The sequence below is a fragment of the Palaemon carinicauda genome, chromosome 1, assembly GCF_036898095.1.
Source record: "Palaemon carinicauda isolate YSFRI2023 chromosome 1, ASM3689809v2, whole genome shotgun sequence".
In the NCBI taxonomy this organism is placed as follows: Eukaryota; Metazoa; Arthropoda; class Malacostraca; order Decapoda; family Palaemonidae; genus Palaemon; species Palaemon carinicauda.
Window position 1 is genome coordinate 249,376,491 of NC_090725.1, and position 14,695 is coordinate 249,391,185.

The 14,695-nt window shown below is 39.6% G+C and overlaps 1 protein-coding gene across 1 annotated transcript in view; it reads right to left on the reverse strand.

Annotated features, from left to right (window-relative positions):
- GMF (Glia maturation factor) overlaps positions 1 to 5,084 on the reverse strand; it is a 109,761-nt gene extending 104,677 nt beyond the window's left edge. The window contains exon 1 of the mRNA XM_068388878.1: positions 4,947 to 5,084. Within this exon, the coding sequence (XP_068244979.1) occupies positions 4,947 to 4,949 (3 nt within the window). The 5' untranslated portion in view covers positions 4,950 to 5,084. The remainder of the gene's footprint in view (positions 1 to 4,946) is intronic.
- Positions 5,085 to 14,695: the final 9,611 nt, after the last annotated feature.

Below are 14,695 nucleotides of genomic sequence, written 5' to 3' on the forward strand. Positions count from 1 at the left end.
CACTGATTTGTGACCCAAGTCAGAAAGCACAGGCTTCATTGCCTGCATAATCGCTCTGACAATGGTACCAAACCAGGGCTGCTGGCTGACAGTCGCGCTGTCAGATACTCCCTCTGGAGGGAAGGGGATCGTTCGATCCCTTGGAGGAGTCGACACATGAGGGTTCGCCTGTTGAGAATCTGCAATGAAGGAAGAAGAAGAGTCCTTAAACCTGTCCGGAAACCTCCCCTCCTCCGGCGAGCGCGCTGTTCTGCGCTTGCGGGGAGGGGAGCGCGATGATGACCTGTCCGCCTGTACCCCTGATGTAACTCGGGCGTGATCGCGTTGGCGATCGGTGCGCCGATCACGCTGGTGATCGCGTGAAAAGCCCTGTTCTGGATCGCGCGTAAATGAATCATGCGCAGCAGGATATTCGCGCTCGCACGTGGGCGTGCGAGGTTGAGGGCGCGGGTGCGCAGGAGAGGGCGCGCGTAGGAGGTGGCGAGGGCGTGTGGCGCACAGGAGCTATCTTATGAGGCGGGGTAGAAGGCTGGATGCGAGGGCGCACCGTGGGCTGATAGGCTACTGATGAGCGCAAGTGCGCAGTAGCATGCTGGCGCGTGTCTGTCACGACCAGGCGTGGGCGTGATTGCGCAGCCTGGTGATAGCGCGAGGGCGAGTTCGCGCGTTGGCGTGCAGACGAGAGGTGCGCAGGTTGCGCAGTTGCCTTAGGCGATCGTGAGATAGCCGGGCGAGCAGCATGCGCAGGTGCCTTGGGGGATCGTGAGATCGCCGGGCGCACAGGGGATCATGGGTGCGCATCAGGATGTGGGCGCACAGGTGTGCGCTGTTGCAATGGGCGCGCAGCAGGAACTGACCGTGTAGGTGTGCGCTGTTGGGTTGGGCGTGCATCGCGCGCAACTGGAACTGGGCGCGCAGCTGGAACCTTGCACGCTACTGGAACATTGCACGCAGATTTTATATTGCGCGCAGTTAGCAGAGAGTCCAGGGGAACCCGTGAGCGCCCGTGCGCTATCTTGGGAACCTCCGGGACTGCGCGTTGTGATGTAGAAGCGCGCTGGTGTGTTGGCGAGCGCGTTTGGGCTATAACAAGAACAGCACGAGGTTGGCGCGCATCACTCTTAGTAATATAAGAGAGTTGGGGGTCTAGAGACACCTGTGAGCGCCTGTGCGCTAACTTAGGTTCCTCTTACACAGCGCGTTTATCAGGAACTGCCGAGTGCGTGTGCGCAGGCGAGCGTGTGTGCGCAGGTGGGCGCGGGTTATTTCAGGAACTGCTGATGGGCGCAGGCGCGCCGAAGGTTGTGGGAGCGCAGGGGAACCCTGGCGCGTAATTGGAACATTTGCGCGCACGCGCGCAGGTGAGCGCAGTGGCGCTAAATAAGGATCAACAGCAACAGCAGAAGGGCGCGCCAGTATAACCTGGCACGCAAGGGTTTGATGCGCAGTATTGCGCTCATTACCCTTTTGCCCCGAAGGGACCGGTGCCTGCGCAATGACAGGTTTAGATGGCACGTAGCGCGAATCATTCTTGAAAGGAGATGGCAGGTCAGCATGTCTGGAGGGTGACTGGATACAAAGTCCCGAAGGACGACCATCCTCCAACGGGGATCGCGAACGATCCCTGGAGAGGTCTAAGGTGGTAGCTGGCAGGAACGGTGATCGGCGAGTTGTCTCCTCCGCAGAGGACTGCGGGGATGACGAGCCGAAGAGGCGCCTCCTAACTCCCTTGTGAGGAGAAGGAAGGCCTCTACAGCGAAGGGGAGGACGAGCCTTCCACCTTATACGCCCACGAGGGGCCGTTGGATCAGAACTCTGACCTTCTTAGGGCCTCCGCAGAAGTCTCTCAGTTAGTGAACTCCCCCGGGGGGGGAGAATCACCGGCAGGAGAGACCGTAGAACTTAGTTCCACCCTCGAAGGATGTTCGGAGGGGGAACCCAAGCCTTCAGCTACCTCAGCAACAACAGGCACAGGTGTTTGAGCAGAAACACTCGATGCCTCCGTTACAACAACGTCAACGACCGACAGAGGATCTATCCCCGCTGTCGTCGGCGATTGTTTAACAGCTTCACCCAGTTTGATCATGTCAAACAGGGCTTCCCTGGAGGGCGAACCCTGAAGCCCCAAGGAAGCCCAAAGCTGTAATAAATCATTGTTATTAACAGACAATTGAAAATCAATATTCTCCTCCGGGGGAGGAGGGGCAGCTGCCTCGCTATGGGAGGCAACTATCTCTCCCGCACCCCGGGATCGGTTAACAGCAATACGGTCTACGCTACCACTCGCTGGCCTCTCGGAAGGGACCGATTGAGTGGGAGCTTCGGAGGAGGAAAGGGCTACGGAAGAAGAAGCCTTGGAATTTTCTCTCTTCAAAGAAACCTCTGAAGGAGAAAGATCCCTTTTAGCCTTCTTCTTGCGGCGCCGGGCAAACCTCTCCCACTGGGAGGTAGACCACTCCCTACACTCAATACATACGTTAGTCCTATCACACCGTTAGCCCCTACACTGAGGGCATAAGGAGTGAGGATCGGTGTCCAAGGCCGACATAAAGGTACCACAAGGGCGGCCGGCTTGTCCAGGGCACGTACGCATGATGAAAGAATAGAGGCCAACTTCAAACACACACTGAAAGAAAAAGCAAAACAAATTATGGCAGTCAAATCGGAGGAGAGCGCAGACAGGTCTGTCGTCTCTCCGAGCCAAAAGCAAAGTGAAGCACTCACCGTGTGTGAGGGGGGAGTGGTAGCATAGCAAGCTACCCCTCCCTACCCCCCCACTAACTAGCAGTGGGGTAGTAAACCCTCGTTAAAATTCTTATGGCTCGTCATTCAGCTACGCCGAAGTAATTACCCTATGTAAATAGCGTGGTTTGTATTTCAGTTACGGAACAAAGTTTCTTTATAGCTAATTGCCAGGAGCGTCGCACTACTAACTAAATAATTTGCATTTATGACGTGCGACACCGGTCTGAAAATGGCCGCCTCTGGGGTTGGCTGCGTTCCATTTAACACACTTAAATTATACAAATTCAACTGTGACAAGGGAGCTGTAAATTATACACAGGAAAGGTCAAATACTCAACTTTCCAGAGGATAAAGATGCTGGAGATTGCATGATAATAATCCAATAAACCGTAACAACACCGAGAGAAACGTGGGAGCGGACTTAGCTTAAATGCTACAGTTGAAAGGAATGATGGGCCGTAGTAGAACGGGGAGAGGGTCCACCGGGTACCTTGATAATGGCTCCCCTTTCGTTCGCCACTCTTCCCCCTCAAAGAGTTAAATCTACTCGGGTTGAATATTGCAATCTGTCGTATCAAAAAATTTGTCCCCTGATTTTATGCGATATCCTTAAAGATATATTAAGGATACTCACGCCAGGAGTTAGAATTCTGGATACCTATGGTTAATTCTCTGGGAGTATCACTGTAGCAAATATCCCTTAGAAAGCTACCTAACGGAACCTTCCATCAGGACGACATGGCCGAGCCCAAAAAGCAGGATTTTCCCATCCCATTTTCTATGGAGTCATTCGTAGCAGTATTCTATATTAACAAATACCTCCTTTCTTAATTGAGCTAATAGTTTATAAATTTTTGCTGTGACATAGCTCGCTTCGCTCGCGAGTAAACGTTATCTCACTGCTTCTAGTTCTGGCAAGCGGACTATGTTTTGCTATGTGCGTTAGCCACGCAGGCTAATATTTTGGCCATAATGGGGTGAATACACACTTAACAAAGGGGCGAGATGTAGCTTTGCACTTTAGCATATGTTCTAACATGGACTAGACTTCCATTTCCAATGATCAACCTAATTATATCAAACACACGTTTCTATCAAAACCTTTCACTACCAACATGATCAATAAAATAAGAGCTATGATCATATTGCCTTTCCCAACATTGAAAATAAATAATAAATATGGGTAATATTACGGTAGAGACCTACCCAGCGCGATTACTGCTTGCCACTACACAGGAGCTGTTTCTTTTTCTTTTTTCACGAGCACATGGCGGAGGAAAAACCATGGGGTGTATGTACGATAGCGGCCACCTGTATGTATTAATATGTCAAACTTAGAATATGACAGCGTAAAGGGATTGGCAGGGGGCGTTGGCCCAACCCCCCCCCCTTTACGTAAGTATGTAAGGACATGGCTTGTAGGTTAGGTTAGTTGATGTCCATTTTTAAATCAATGCGTGAGGAACTGGCCGCTGATATACAAAGGCTCCAAAACCATTACTCTATCAAAAGATTACCAAAATCTAAAGGTTTTTGCTCTGCCATGCGCTAGTGAATAAAGAAAAACATCAAGCCTCTGTGTACTGGAGAGCTGTAATGGCGCTGGGTGGGACTCTACTGTAATATTACCCAAATATGTTTTTAGAATATAAAACGTTGGGCCCTTTATTCTGTTGGAATAAGTAACTTACGACAGAAGCCCACTTCTCAGTGTTTGTCTGAACTACAGGGTGAAAAGAGGCGTGTGCTATAATGACAAAAGGAGCAAAACGGGTATTTTTTAATAAAACCACAAGTATATGGAATTCAAAATAACATATCTGCAAAGATCTATTCAATTATAAGAGTTTTAATGTTCTAACTAACATTTCGTCACTTTGTAATTGAACCGTTTACTCTAAGCTACTACTCAATACAATGGGCTATTCTAAGTAGAGGCAAGTGATACAAATAATCTCTCATGCCATGACAATAACTTAGAATTTTACTGGCTTGCTCCACAAGAAATACAAAATTACCAAATCCCCGTTCTTCCCAATCTACGGTAACCTTGAACTCTCTCTACATTACATCTAATGTTATGAGGGCGACGCCTCCCAAAACTCTTTTTGTTCCAAACCAAGCAATATTTCCTGCTTTTAAAAGCAATTGTCATATATTGCTTCCATAACTATGTCGCTAAGAACGGTCCAAAAACTTACCATGATAGCAAAGCTTATATTGAGTAAATTCCAGGCTATTATAAATAAGGAAAGACCTTGAGGGATTACACCAAGTTAACTTTCAACAGCTGACGAGATAAGTCTGACAAGTGACAACTGAGTGAGTAACAGGGTTGCCAGATTATTTCGACTGGACTATCGTACATGAGCCTTAATCTTATCTTTTTTTTCAGCCAAAATTGTCGTTCACAGTTTCAATATGATTGTTAAGGAGTTTAATTATTTCAAAATATTTTAGTATAATTGTTTAATTAAACGCACACACATATATGTATATACCCAAGGTATGTATCGTATATCGTACTGAACCTAAAATAATCGACATGTATGATAATTATCGTACGCATAATACCCCCTGGTGAGTACTGACAACAAAGCTTCTACCTTTTCATAGATATCTTATAAAAATAGATTATTTCTGTAAGGTTTCATTCTTCTGTCGCCAAGTTCTTTAGTCATTTGTTTAAAATAGAAAATAAGAGAGAATGGTGCAATCTAGCAAAATTTGTAAAAATTATAATGGAACAGTTTTAGTTATATATTAGTTTTTTATCTAGTCCATATGGGCTCATGTCCCCATTATACATGGCATATATGGGGATACGAATAAATGTGTAGTCATGTATAGATATGTGAACAGAAGTAGTTTTGCTTCTTTTTACTACCATCTTGTACTATTATTGTAAGTCAAATTATAATTTTGTATATTTTGTAATGTACTCCAAGAGTTGATGGGAGAAGTACAAGAGGAAGGCCAAGGTTTGGGTGGATGGATGGAGTGAAGAAAGCTCTGGGTGATAGGAGGATAGATGTGAGAGAGGCAAGAGAGCGTGCTAGAAATAGGAATGAATGGCAAGCGATTGTGACGAAGTTCCGGTAGGCCCTGCTGCTGCCTCCGATGCCTTAGATGACCGCAGAGGTAGCAGCAGTAGGGGATTCAGCATTATGAAGCTTCATCTGTGGTGGATAATGTGGGAGGGTGGGCTGTGGCACCCTAGCAGTACCAGCTGAACTCGGTTGAGTCCCTTATTAGGCTGGAGGAACGTAGAGAGTAGAGGTCCCCTTTTTTGTTTTGTTTCTTTCGTTGATGTCGGCTACCCCCCAAAATTGGGGGAAACGCCTTGGTAGGCCCTACATGTATGTATGTATGTACTCTCATACTCTGAAAGGGGTCGCTGGAGTTAATAAAAATCCTTAAAATTTCTTAGATCTTTTTGGTTAAATCTTGAAAATCATTACTAAAATTAGATACCAAACAAATCTTATAAATTTTATCATTTTCATTATACAAACATCATTATTCTTATCTTATATATACCATCTGACCTAACTGGGGATATTTTGCCCAAAATATTTTTCATACAGAAATGGTATCACATCACAAGATTGTATTTAGATGACTTTTTCATCTCCATTAGAGCGATGATTCAATGGTTATGTTTGCTGGACCTACAGGCACTTTGACATATCTTTCAAAGACTGTTTTTGAATATCTATGCTACTTAGTCATGAAGTAAAATTTTAAAATCATGGAACTTTCCTGGTTATTCAAAAAGCTAAATATTACATGGTAAAAGCTTAATCAAAAATATTTTTCTTGATAAATCATTAAATGACAAGATTGCTCACACTTCATAATTACCTGGAGTTCCTAAACTAAAATTCTATGTGATTTTTCCTTTTTTGTGTGATGATTATCTTAGGCAGACATTCGCGAATATCGTCCAACACCATTTACCAAAAGTTGCTATAGAATTGACCTCTAAAAATCTTTTCACAATTAGCTTGTTGTTTCGTTTCGAAGATCGATTGAGTCACGTGTGTCCTTTAATATGATGTGTAGACATAATTATCCAAATTAGAAATCTGGAACTTACGTACGATCTACCAGGAGTTGATTCCCATTACAGACCATGGTACATAGGCTACGGCGCTACATATACAGGTATATATATAGAGAGAGAGAGAGAGAGAGAGAGAGAGAGAGAGAGAGAGAGAGAGAGAGAGAGAGAGAGAGAGAGAGAGAGAGAGAGAGAGAGAGAGAGAGAGAGAGAGAGAGAGAGAGAGAGGATCCAATGTAGTACTGTCTGGCCAGTCAAAGGACCCAATAACAGTTGACCGACAGGTTAACATTTCCTGTCTCCAACCGTGGAAAAAGCTGGCCAATATTCACACAGCCGAGGTCAGACATATGACAAGACTTTACAAAGAATTGGAATGAAGGAAAGGATTTGGAGTGAATGAATGGGAATAAGCAATAAGTAATATTAAATGATTAATGAATAGGGCAAAATACTAATAATGCATTGTCTAGTTTGCGTACGTATCTGCCTCTGTTACTACGCCTCAACACAAATGGAAAAGTGGCCTCCAATCGTCAGACCAGCCATTTCATATTGAAATTAAAATAATCTTCCCATTGCTTGGTTATTTTGATACTGTCGGATGTCGCTGGTCTTTGTGAGTTCTATGAGTAATTATAATTTATAACCTAGTTATTATTATCATAAGCCAAGGTGAATATTTCTTTTTCCATTACGTATGTAAGCAACTGTGTTATGTATGTATATATGTCGTTATATATAAGATTTGTGTTTCATCATAACAGTAACTAGTATAAGCAAACCACGCTCTTCATGCCATAAAATACCTAAAGCACCCTTACAATTCCCTTTATAGATTTATAGAGCTGTATCAAACTCGCCTTTCCAATCATTTATCGATCGTTAACTTGACAGCAAGCTACATTATAACCTACTATCTGAAGCCACCTCTCCCATAGGTTAATAAGGATCGAAGGCTTGATTTCACTCCTGTAACCTGTCGAATTGTTAAGATTTTGAATATTATGGGAAAAAACATCCTATGTCGATAAGGTCTGGCTAATGTTTTACATGTTTTAAAATACATGTCTTAAAATACCCTACAAATAATAAAGATTGAAAGTCTAACCTAAAAGGTTGTCAGAAAAATGAAAAATATAATTGGTTCAATTTACTTTACCATAAGGGCTGCTTTTCTGGTCCTATACAGCAGGAGAACCCTAGCTACTCTCCACAGAACCTTCACAGTGATTTTATCATATGCATTCTACGGCATTTGGCATCTAACACCGCATATTGATCGTTTATTGTTAGTTCCACATCATCGAAGCACTTAGAGAACAAGAAAGTCTTCAGTTTCCTCTTGAAAGTCTTAATACCCCTTTTTCTTAATTAGATAAAGTATGAACCATAAGGACAGCAAGCTTAGTGTAAAATATCTAAATGGTAATTACTCGGAATAAGAATACTAATAGCCAATTGGAATTGCCCCAGCTTGGCAATCTATTGGACTCGGATTCGAGACCCACCCAAGCTCGATAGTTTCTTACAGTTCTTGCAACCTCACCATCATTGTGAGCTAAGGATGAGGGGCGGGGTTGGGATAGCCGATATGTCTACCTGTTGAATCATTAGCACCCATTGCATGGCCTTCCGTGGTCCTAGCTTGGGTGGAGAGGGGCTTGGGCGCTAATGATATGTATATATGGTCAGTCTCTAAGGGCATTATTATCACTCCTTGCCTCTGCCATTCATGACTAACCGTTGAGCTCGAATGAACTTTTGGTGAACTCTCATGATAAGAAATTGAACATAGTTAAATTAGAGGAAAAAAATATAAGCAATCATACAGAAAAATCTATAAAGATGAAATAATCTGAACTGTGTAGCTTGAAAAGCGAAAACTAAAGCAAAATACGTCAGAGATGTCAAAAAGCATGTAAATCTTGAGATATGTTTATCAAGTTTCTGCTGTCAATTACTTTCGATAAAAATGTGAATTGTCTTTTATTTTTTCTCATTATTAATCATAGACACAATAGTCTCACCTTTATTATTGTTTTCTTTTAACTCCCTTTATATACATCCCTTTTGCTACCTTTTTATTGCGTTTTGTTCTGCTTTGACGTAGCTGCTCTTCAAATCTATCACAAATGCTTAACCAGAGAAAAGGAAAAAAAATATCATGACTATGGTAGCATATAGCCATTGTCTCTCTATTCGGCCTAAAGCGATCTTTGTAAGTATTTTATATACAGTATTACGTAGAGTAAACTTATTGGGCGGTATTTTTTTCGTGTTCATGAGATACTTTATTCAACACAATGGAATTTTGTAATAATATTTAAGTAGTTAATACAGCAATACACCCCGATTAGTATGTTGTTATGCGAAACCTTTTTAAAGAGGGCAACAAAGAAGGTTAAATGGCCACCAAATCTTTATGAAAGACACAACAAAGCGAGTCGATTATAAAGATTTAAAAGGGAAAAATTATAATAACATTGACGTGATCAATACTTTTAAGATATTGATATGTAATTTCTAGCTAATTCCTGGATATTGCAAAAATCTACCGTCTTCCGCATCGATCTAATTATGATAAAAGATACCTATTTTTGTTGCATTTGCTAAAATTTGTCTAATAACGTGATTTCTTTACAATGTATTTTTCTTCTTTCTGGGATATTGCGTATTTTCCGCTTTTTACTATTTCTTTCTTCGCTGGTCTGACGGAAAGCCTTACTTAGAATGCGATGTGCAGTTACGTAATATCCCGACTCTTCCCATGATGAAATTAAAATATTCAATCCTACTAAATAATATTATAGTATGAATAAGACTACTAAGATAAATTTGAAACGTTTACCATGATACTCTTGTTTGTTTTATACTTAAATGAGTAGGCTACATACAGGACTAGGCCTATATGAAATGTTTCACATTTTACAGGAAAATATTCGAACAAAATATTACATAGCTTGTAATGTATTCATTCTTTACGCAGATAATATCGATTTTCATTAACATAATGAATGCAAAGTAAATTATGAGATTAATTAAATTTATCCTATCTCAACACAGATTTTTTCACTCTCAGTTTAGATTACTAGCAGCAGAACATTCAGAAAGAAAGGTCAGCCACTCAGCCCCAATGTTGCCAACTTAGCGCAAAATCCGCTAGTTCTAGTGCATTGGCCTATCAAACAGCGCATAGATTTTGTATTTTGAGCATAGTGCCGCATTCTCTAACGCAAATTTAATAGGTTTGGTGCATTTTCTAGTGCATTCCTGAAATTATATATATATATATATATATATATATATATATATATATATATATATATATATATATATATGTGTGTGTGTGTGTGTGTGTGTGTGTGTGTGTGTGTGTGTGTGTGTCTGAAGGTTAAGGTGCTATCAATTCTTTATAACGTGGAGAAGTTGAATATCCAAATTCAACTTGTTCTGATCTCTCTCTCTCTCTCTCTCTCTCTCTCTCTCTCTCTCTCTCTCTCTCTCTCTCTCTCTCTCTGGCAGTGATAACCAAATAAAGGGTTTACAAATATATAGATCAGACAGAACAAATAGGAATCGGGGTGGGGGGACGCAGTATATGGAAGAGACATAAATCAAGGAAAAGTCTGTGAAAAATACAGCAACACAGAATGTGAATTGATTGCAGTAGAATTTGAATATGAAAAATTAGTAAATATTGTAGTTTACAGACCCCCAAATACTAAGGAGTTTGACATAATAATAGAAAAAATAGATGATATATGTAGAAACCATAAAGACTGGAATATACTCCTATCCGGAGATTTTAACTTTCCTTGCGTGGATTGGAAAGAACGGATAGAAAAACAGGGTTAAAAGAATACAGAAAGTGGTTGTATATATACATATAAAAAAGGGTGTAATAGTAGCACAGAAGATAAGAGGCAATTTGAAAAGCTTCAAGATATACTATTAGAACATGATATGTAACAAAGAAACCAAATTCCAACAAGAAAGGACAATGTCCTAGATTTGGTATCTGTGAATGAGGTGAATTATGTTAAAGAAATAATTGTGTATAACACGGGAATTTCAGACCACAATGTCATAGAATTGATAGTTCATTCCAAAGCAAGTGATCACAGAATTAATAAAAGCACAAAACTTTGGGAAGGATATGGAAAATATAACTTTTACAGTAAGAATATAAAATGGTCAGAAATAAATGAAGAACTGAATAAAGAATGGAAAAATGTATTTATAAGTGATAATATACAGGTAAATACGGATATACTGTACAAAATACTGGAGAAAATTGTTGAAAAATATGTACCGAAAAAAAAACAATAAACAAAAGACGTGCATACCAAGAGACAGAAGAATCTTATTTCAGAAAATTAAAAAGTGGAAGAAAAATCTTGCAAAAGAAAAAAATGTGTGGAAAAAGAGGGAAATAAAATGTAAGATAGAAAATGCAGAACAAAAGATTATACAGTCGAAAGAAAATGAAAAAAGGGACTTAAAAGAAAGGACACTTCAAAATATAAAAAGAAACCCCAAAGTACTTTACTCCTATGCAAAAAAGATGAATAAAAGGAGAATAGAAATAGGCCCTCTAAGAATTGAAGGACGGCTAACGAATGAAAAAAAGGAAATATGCAACATATTAGCAGAAAAATATAAGAGTGAGTTCACGCCAAGAATTGCGAATGAGAATAATGAAACAGAAATGAGAGAAGAAAATGTTGAATATCTAACGGATATAGATATTAATGAAGCAGATATTGTCACGGCTATAAACGAAATTAAAAATGGATCGGCAGCCGGACCAGATGGAGTTCCAGCGATTTTGTTAAAAAAAACTGCAAACACTATCGCGAAGCCACTTGCAATACTGCTAAGACAGAGTATAGATATGAGCGAGATATATGTTAAACATAAATTAGCTTATATAACCCCTATCTTCAAAAGTGGATCAAGACTAGAGGCAAGCAATTATAGACCTGTTAGTCTAACATCACATATTATGAAAGTGTATGAGAGGGTAATAAAAAAGAAAATAATGAACCATTTGGTCAAAAATAATTTCATAGAATTAATAGTCCATTCCAAAGCAAGTGAACGCAGAGATAAATAAAGCACAAAACGATGGGAAGGATATGGAAAATAAAATTTTTACAGTAAGAATATAAAATGGTCAGAAATAAATGAAGAATTGAACAAAGATAAGAAAAATGTATTAGTAAGTGATAATATACAGGTAAATACGGATCTACTGTACAAAATACTGGAAAAAAATTGTTGAAAAATATGTACCGAAAAAAAAAATAAACATCAGACATGCATACCAAGAGACCGAGGGATCTTATTTCAAAAATTAGACAGTGGAAGAAAAATCTTGCAAAAGAAAAAAAATGTATGGAAAGTGATGGAAATAAAAAGTGAGATAGAAAATGCAGAACAAAAGATTATACAGTCGAAAGAAAATGAAAAAAAAGGGACTTAGAAGAAAGGACACTTCAAAATATCAAGAAAAACCCCAAAGTACTTTACTCCTATGCACAAAAGATGAATAAAGGGATATTATAAATAGGCCCTCTAAGAACTGAAGGACGGTTAATGAATAAAAAAAAAAAAAGGAAAAATGCAGCAGAAAAATATGAGTGAATTCACCCCAAGAATTGCGAATGAGAATAATGAAACGGAAATGAGAGAAGAAAATATTGAATATATAACGGAAATAGATATTAATGAAGCAGATATTGTACAGGCTATAAGCGAAATTAAAAATGGATCAGCGGCCGGGCCAGATGGAGTTCCAGCGACTTTGTTAAAAAAACAACTGCACACACTATCGCGAAGCTGCTTGCAATACTGCTAAGACGAAAGTGTAGATATGAGCGAGATATATGTTAAACATAAATTAGCTTATATAACCCCTATTTTCAAAAGTGGATCTAGGCTAGAGGCAAGCAATTATAGACCTGTTAGTCTAACATCACATATTATGAAAGTGTATGAAAGGGTAATAAAAAAAGAAAATAATGAGTAATCATTTGGTTAAAAATAATTTATTTAATATAGGTTAACACGGTTTTGTTCCCGGAAAAAGTACACAAAGCCAACTGATAGCACACTATGAAAACATATATAAAAATATGATAAATGAAAAAGACACAGATGTGGTCCATCTAGATTTTGCAAAAGCCTTTGACAAGGTAGACCATAATATATTAGAGAAAAAATGAAAAAGCATAATACTATGGGAAAGATAGGAAAATGGATAAAAGAATTTCTACAAAACAGAAAACAGATAATGGTTGCAAATGACAAGAAATCAGATGAAGCTCAGGTAATATCTGGCGTGCCACAGGGTACGGTATCAGCTGCACTTCTGTTTGTTATTATGATCTCAGACATAGACTGTAATGTTAAAGACTCTGTAGTGAGAAGTTTCGCCGATGACACAAGAATAAGTAGAAAAATTACTTGTGATGAAGATAGGAACTCATTACAAAGAGATCTAAACAAAATATATGAATAGGCGGAGATAAATAGGATGGTATTTAGCTCCGATAAATTTGAATCAATAGATTATGGAAACAGAGAAAGAATGGTATATGCATACAGGGGACCTAATAACGAGACAATCACAAATGAGGAAGCAGTTAAAGACCTTGGTGTAATGTTTTACAACGACCAAATAGCAACACTGTTGGCTAAATGTGAAGCAGAAAATGGGAATGCTATTCAGACACTTTAAAACAAGAAAAGCTGAACACATGATTATGCTGTACAAAACTTTTGTATGTAGTACACTCGAGTACTGCAATGTGATATGGTACCCACACTACCAAAAGGATATTGCACAAATAGAGAGTGTACAAAGGTCCTTTACTGCTAGAATAGGAGAAGTTAAGGACCTTGACTACTGGGAAAGACTGCAATTTTTAAAATTGTACAGTCTAGAAAGGAGAAGAGAACGCTATATGATAATACAAACATGGAAGCAAATCGATTGGAATTACTGAAAACATCATGGAGCTAAAAATATCAGAAAGAGCAAGCCGAGGTAGATTAGTAGTGCCCAAAACTACATCATGAAAATTATGGAAGGCATACAGGACATTAATGCACTACGCACCAGCACCAATAATGCAGCGGCTATTTAATGAGCTGCCAGCTCATCTAAGAAACATATCTGGAGTTAGCGTAGATGCGTTTAAGAATAAGCTCGATAAACACCTAAGATGCATCCCAGACCATCCAAGACTGGAAGATGCAAAATACACCGGAAGATGCAGTAGCAACTCTCTGGTGGATATAAGAGGTGCCTCACACTGAGGGGCCTGGGGGAACCCAAACATAGAATAAGGCAGGGATAAGGCTCTCTCTCTCTCTCTCTCTCTCTCTCTCTCTCTCTCTCTCTCTCTCTCTCTCTCTCTCTCTCTCTCAAACCATGGTTGTTACCAAAGACTATATACCTTCAGTATATAGTCTTTGGTTGTTACTCTACACAATGATTTTAGGGCTCCTAGTATTGTAATATTTACAGTAGTTTTACATAATATATAACTGTCGTTTATTTTTCATTACAAATTTTGACAAAGTATATTCTTCAAGTCCGTAGTTAATAAAGTTTGAACCTGTGTAGCAATTCTTCTACTAGGCAATAATTGTACCTGATTGCACTGTATATCATCTGTATCATTTGTATAACAAACCCGTATCCAACATTCGTAATACTTGCATTGTTGCAACTGACTTTATTGTTGTTCGTTCATCTCTTGTGCAAAGTATATACTCTATCATCACCAAAATCCATATACAGGGAGAAAACTCTTCCTAGCGCATTTCTAGCGCATCTCAGACCTTAATCTAGCTCATTTATGTATAATCTAGCTC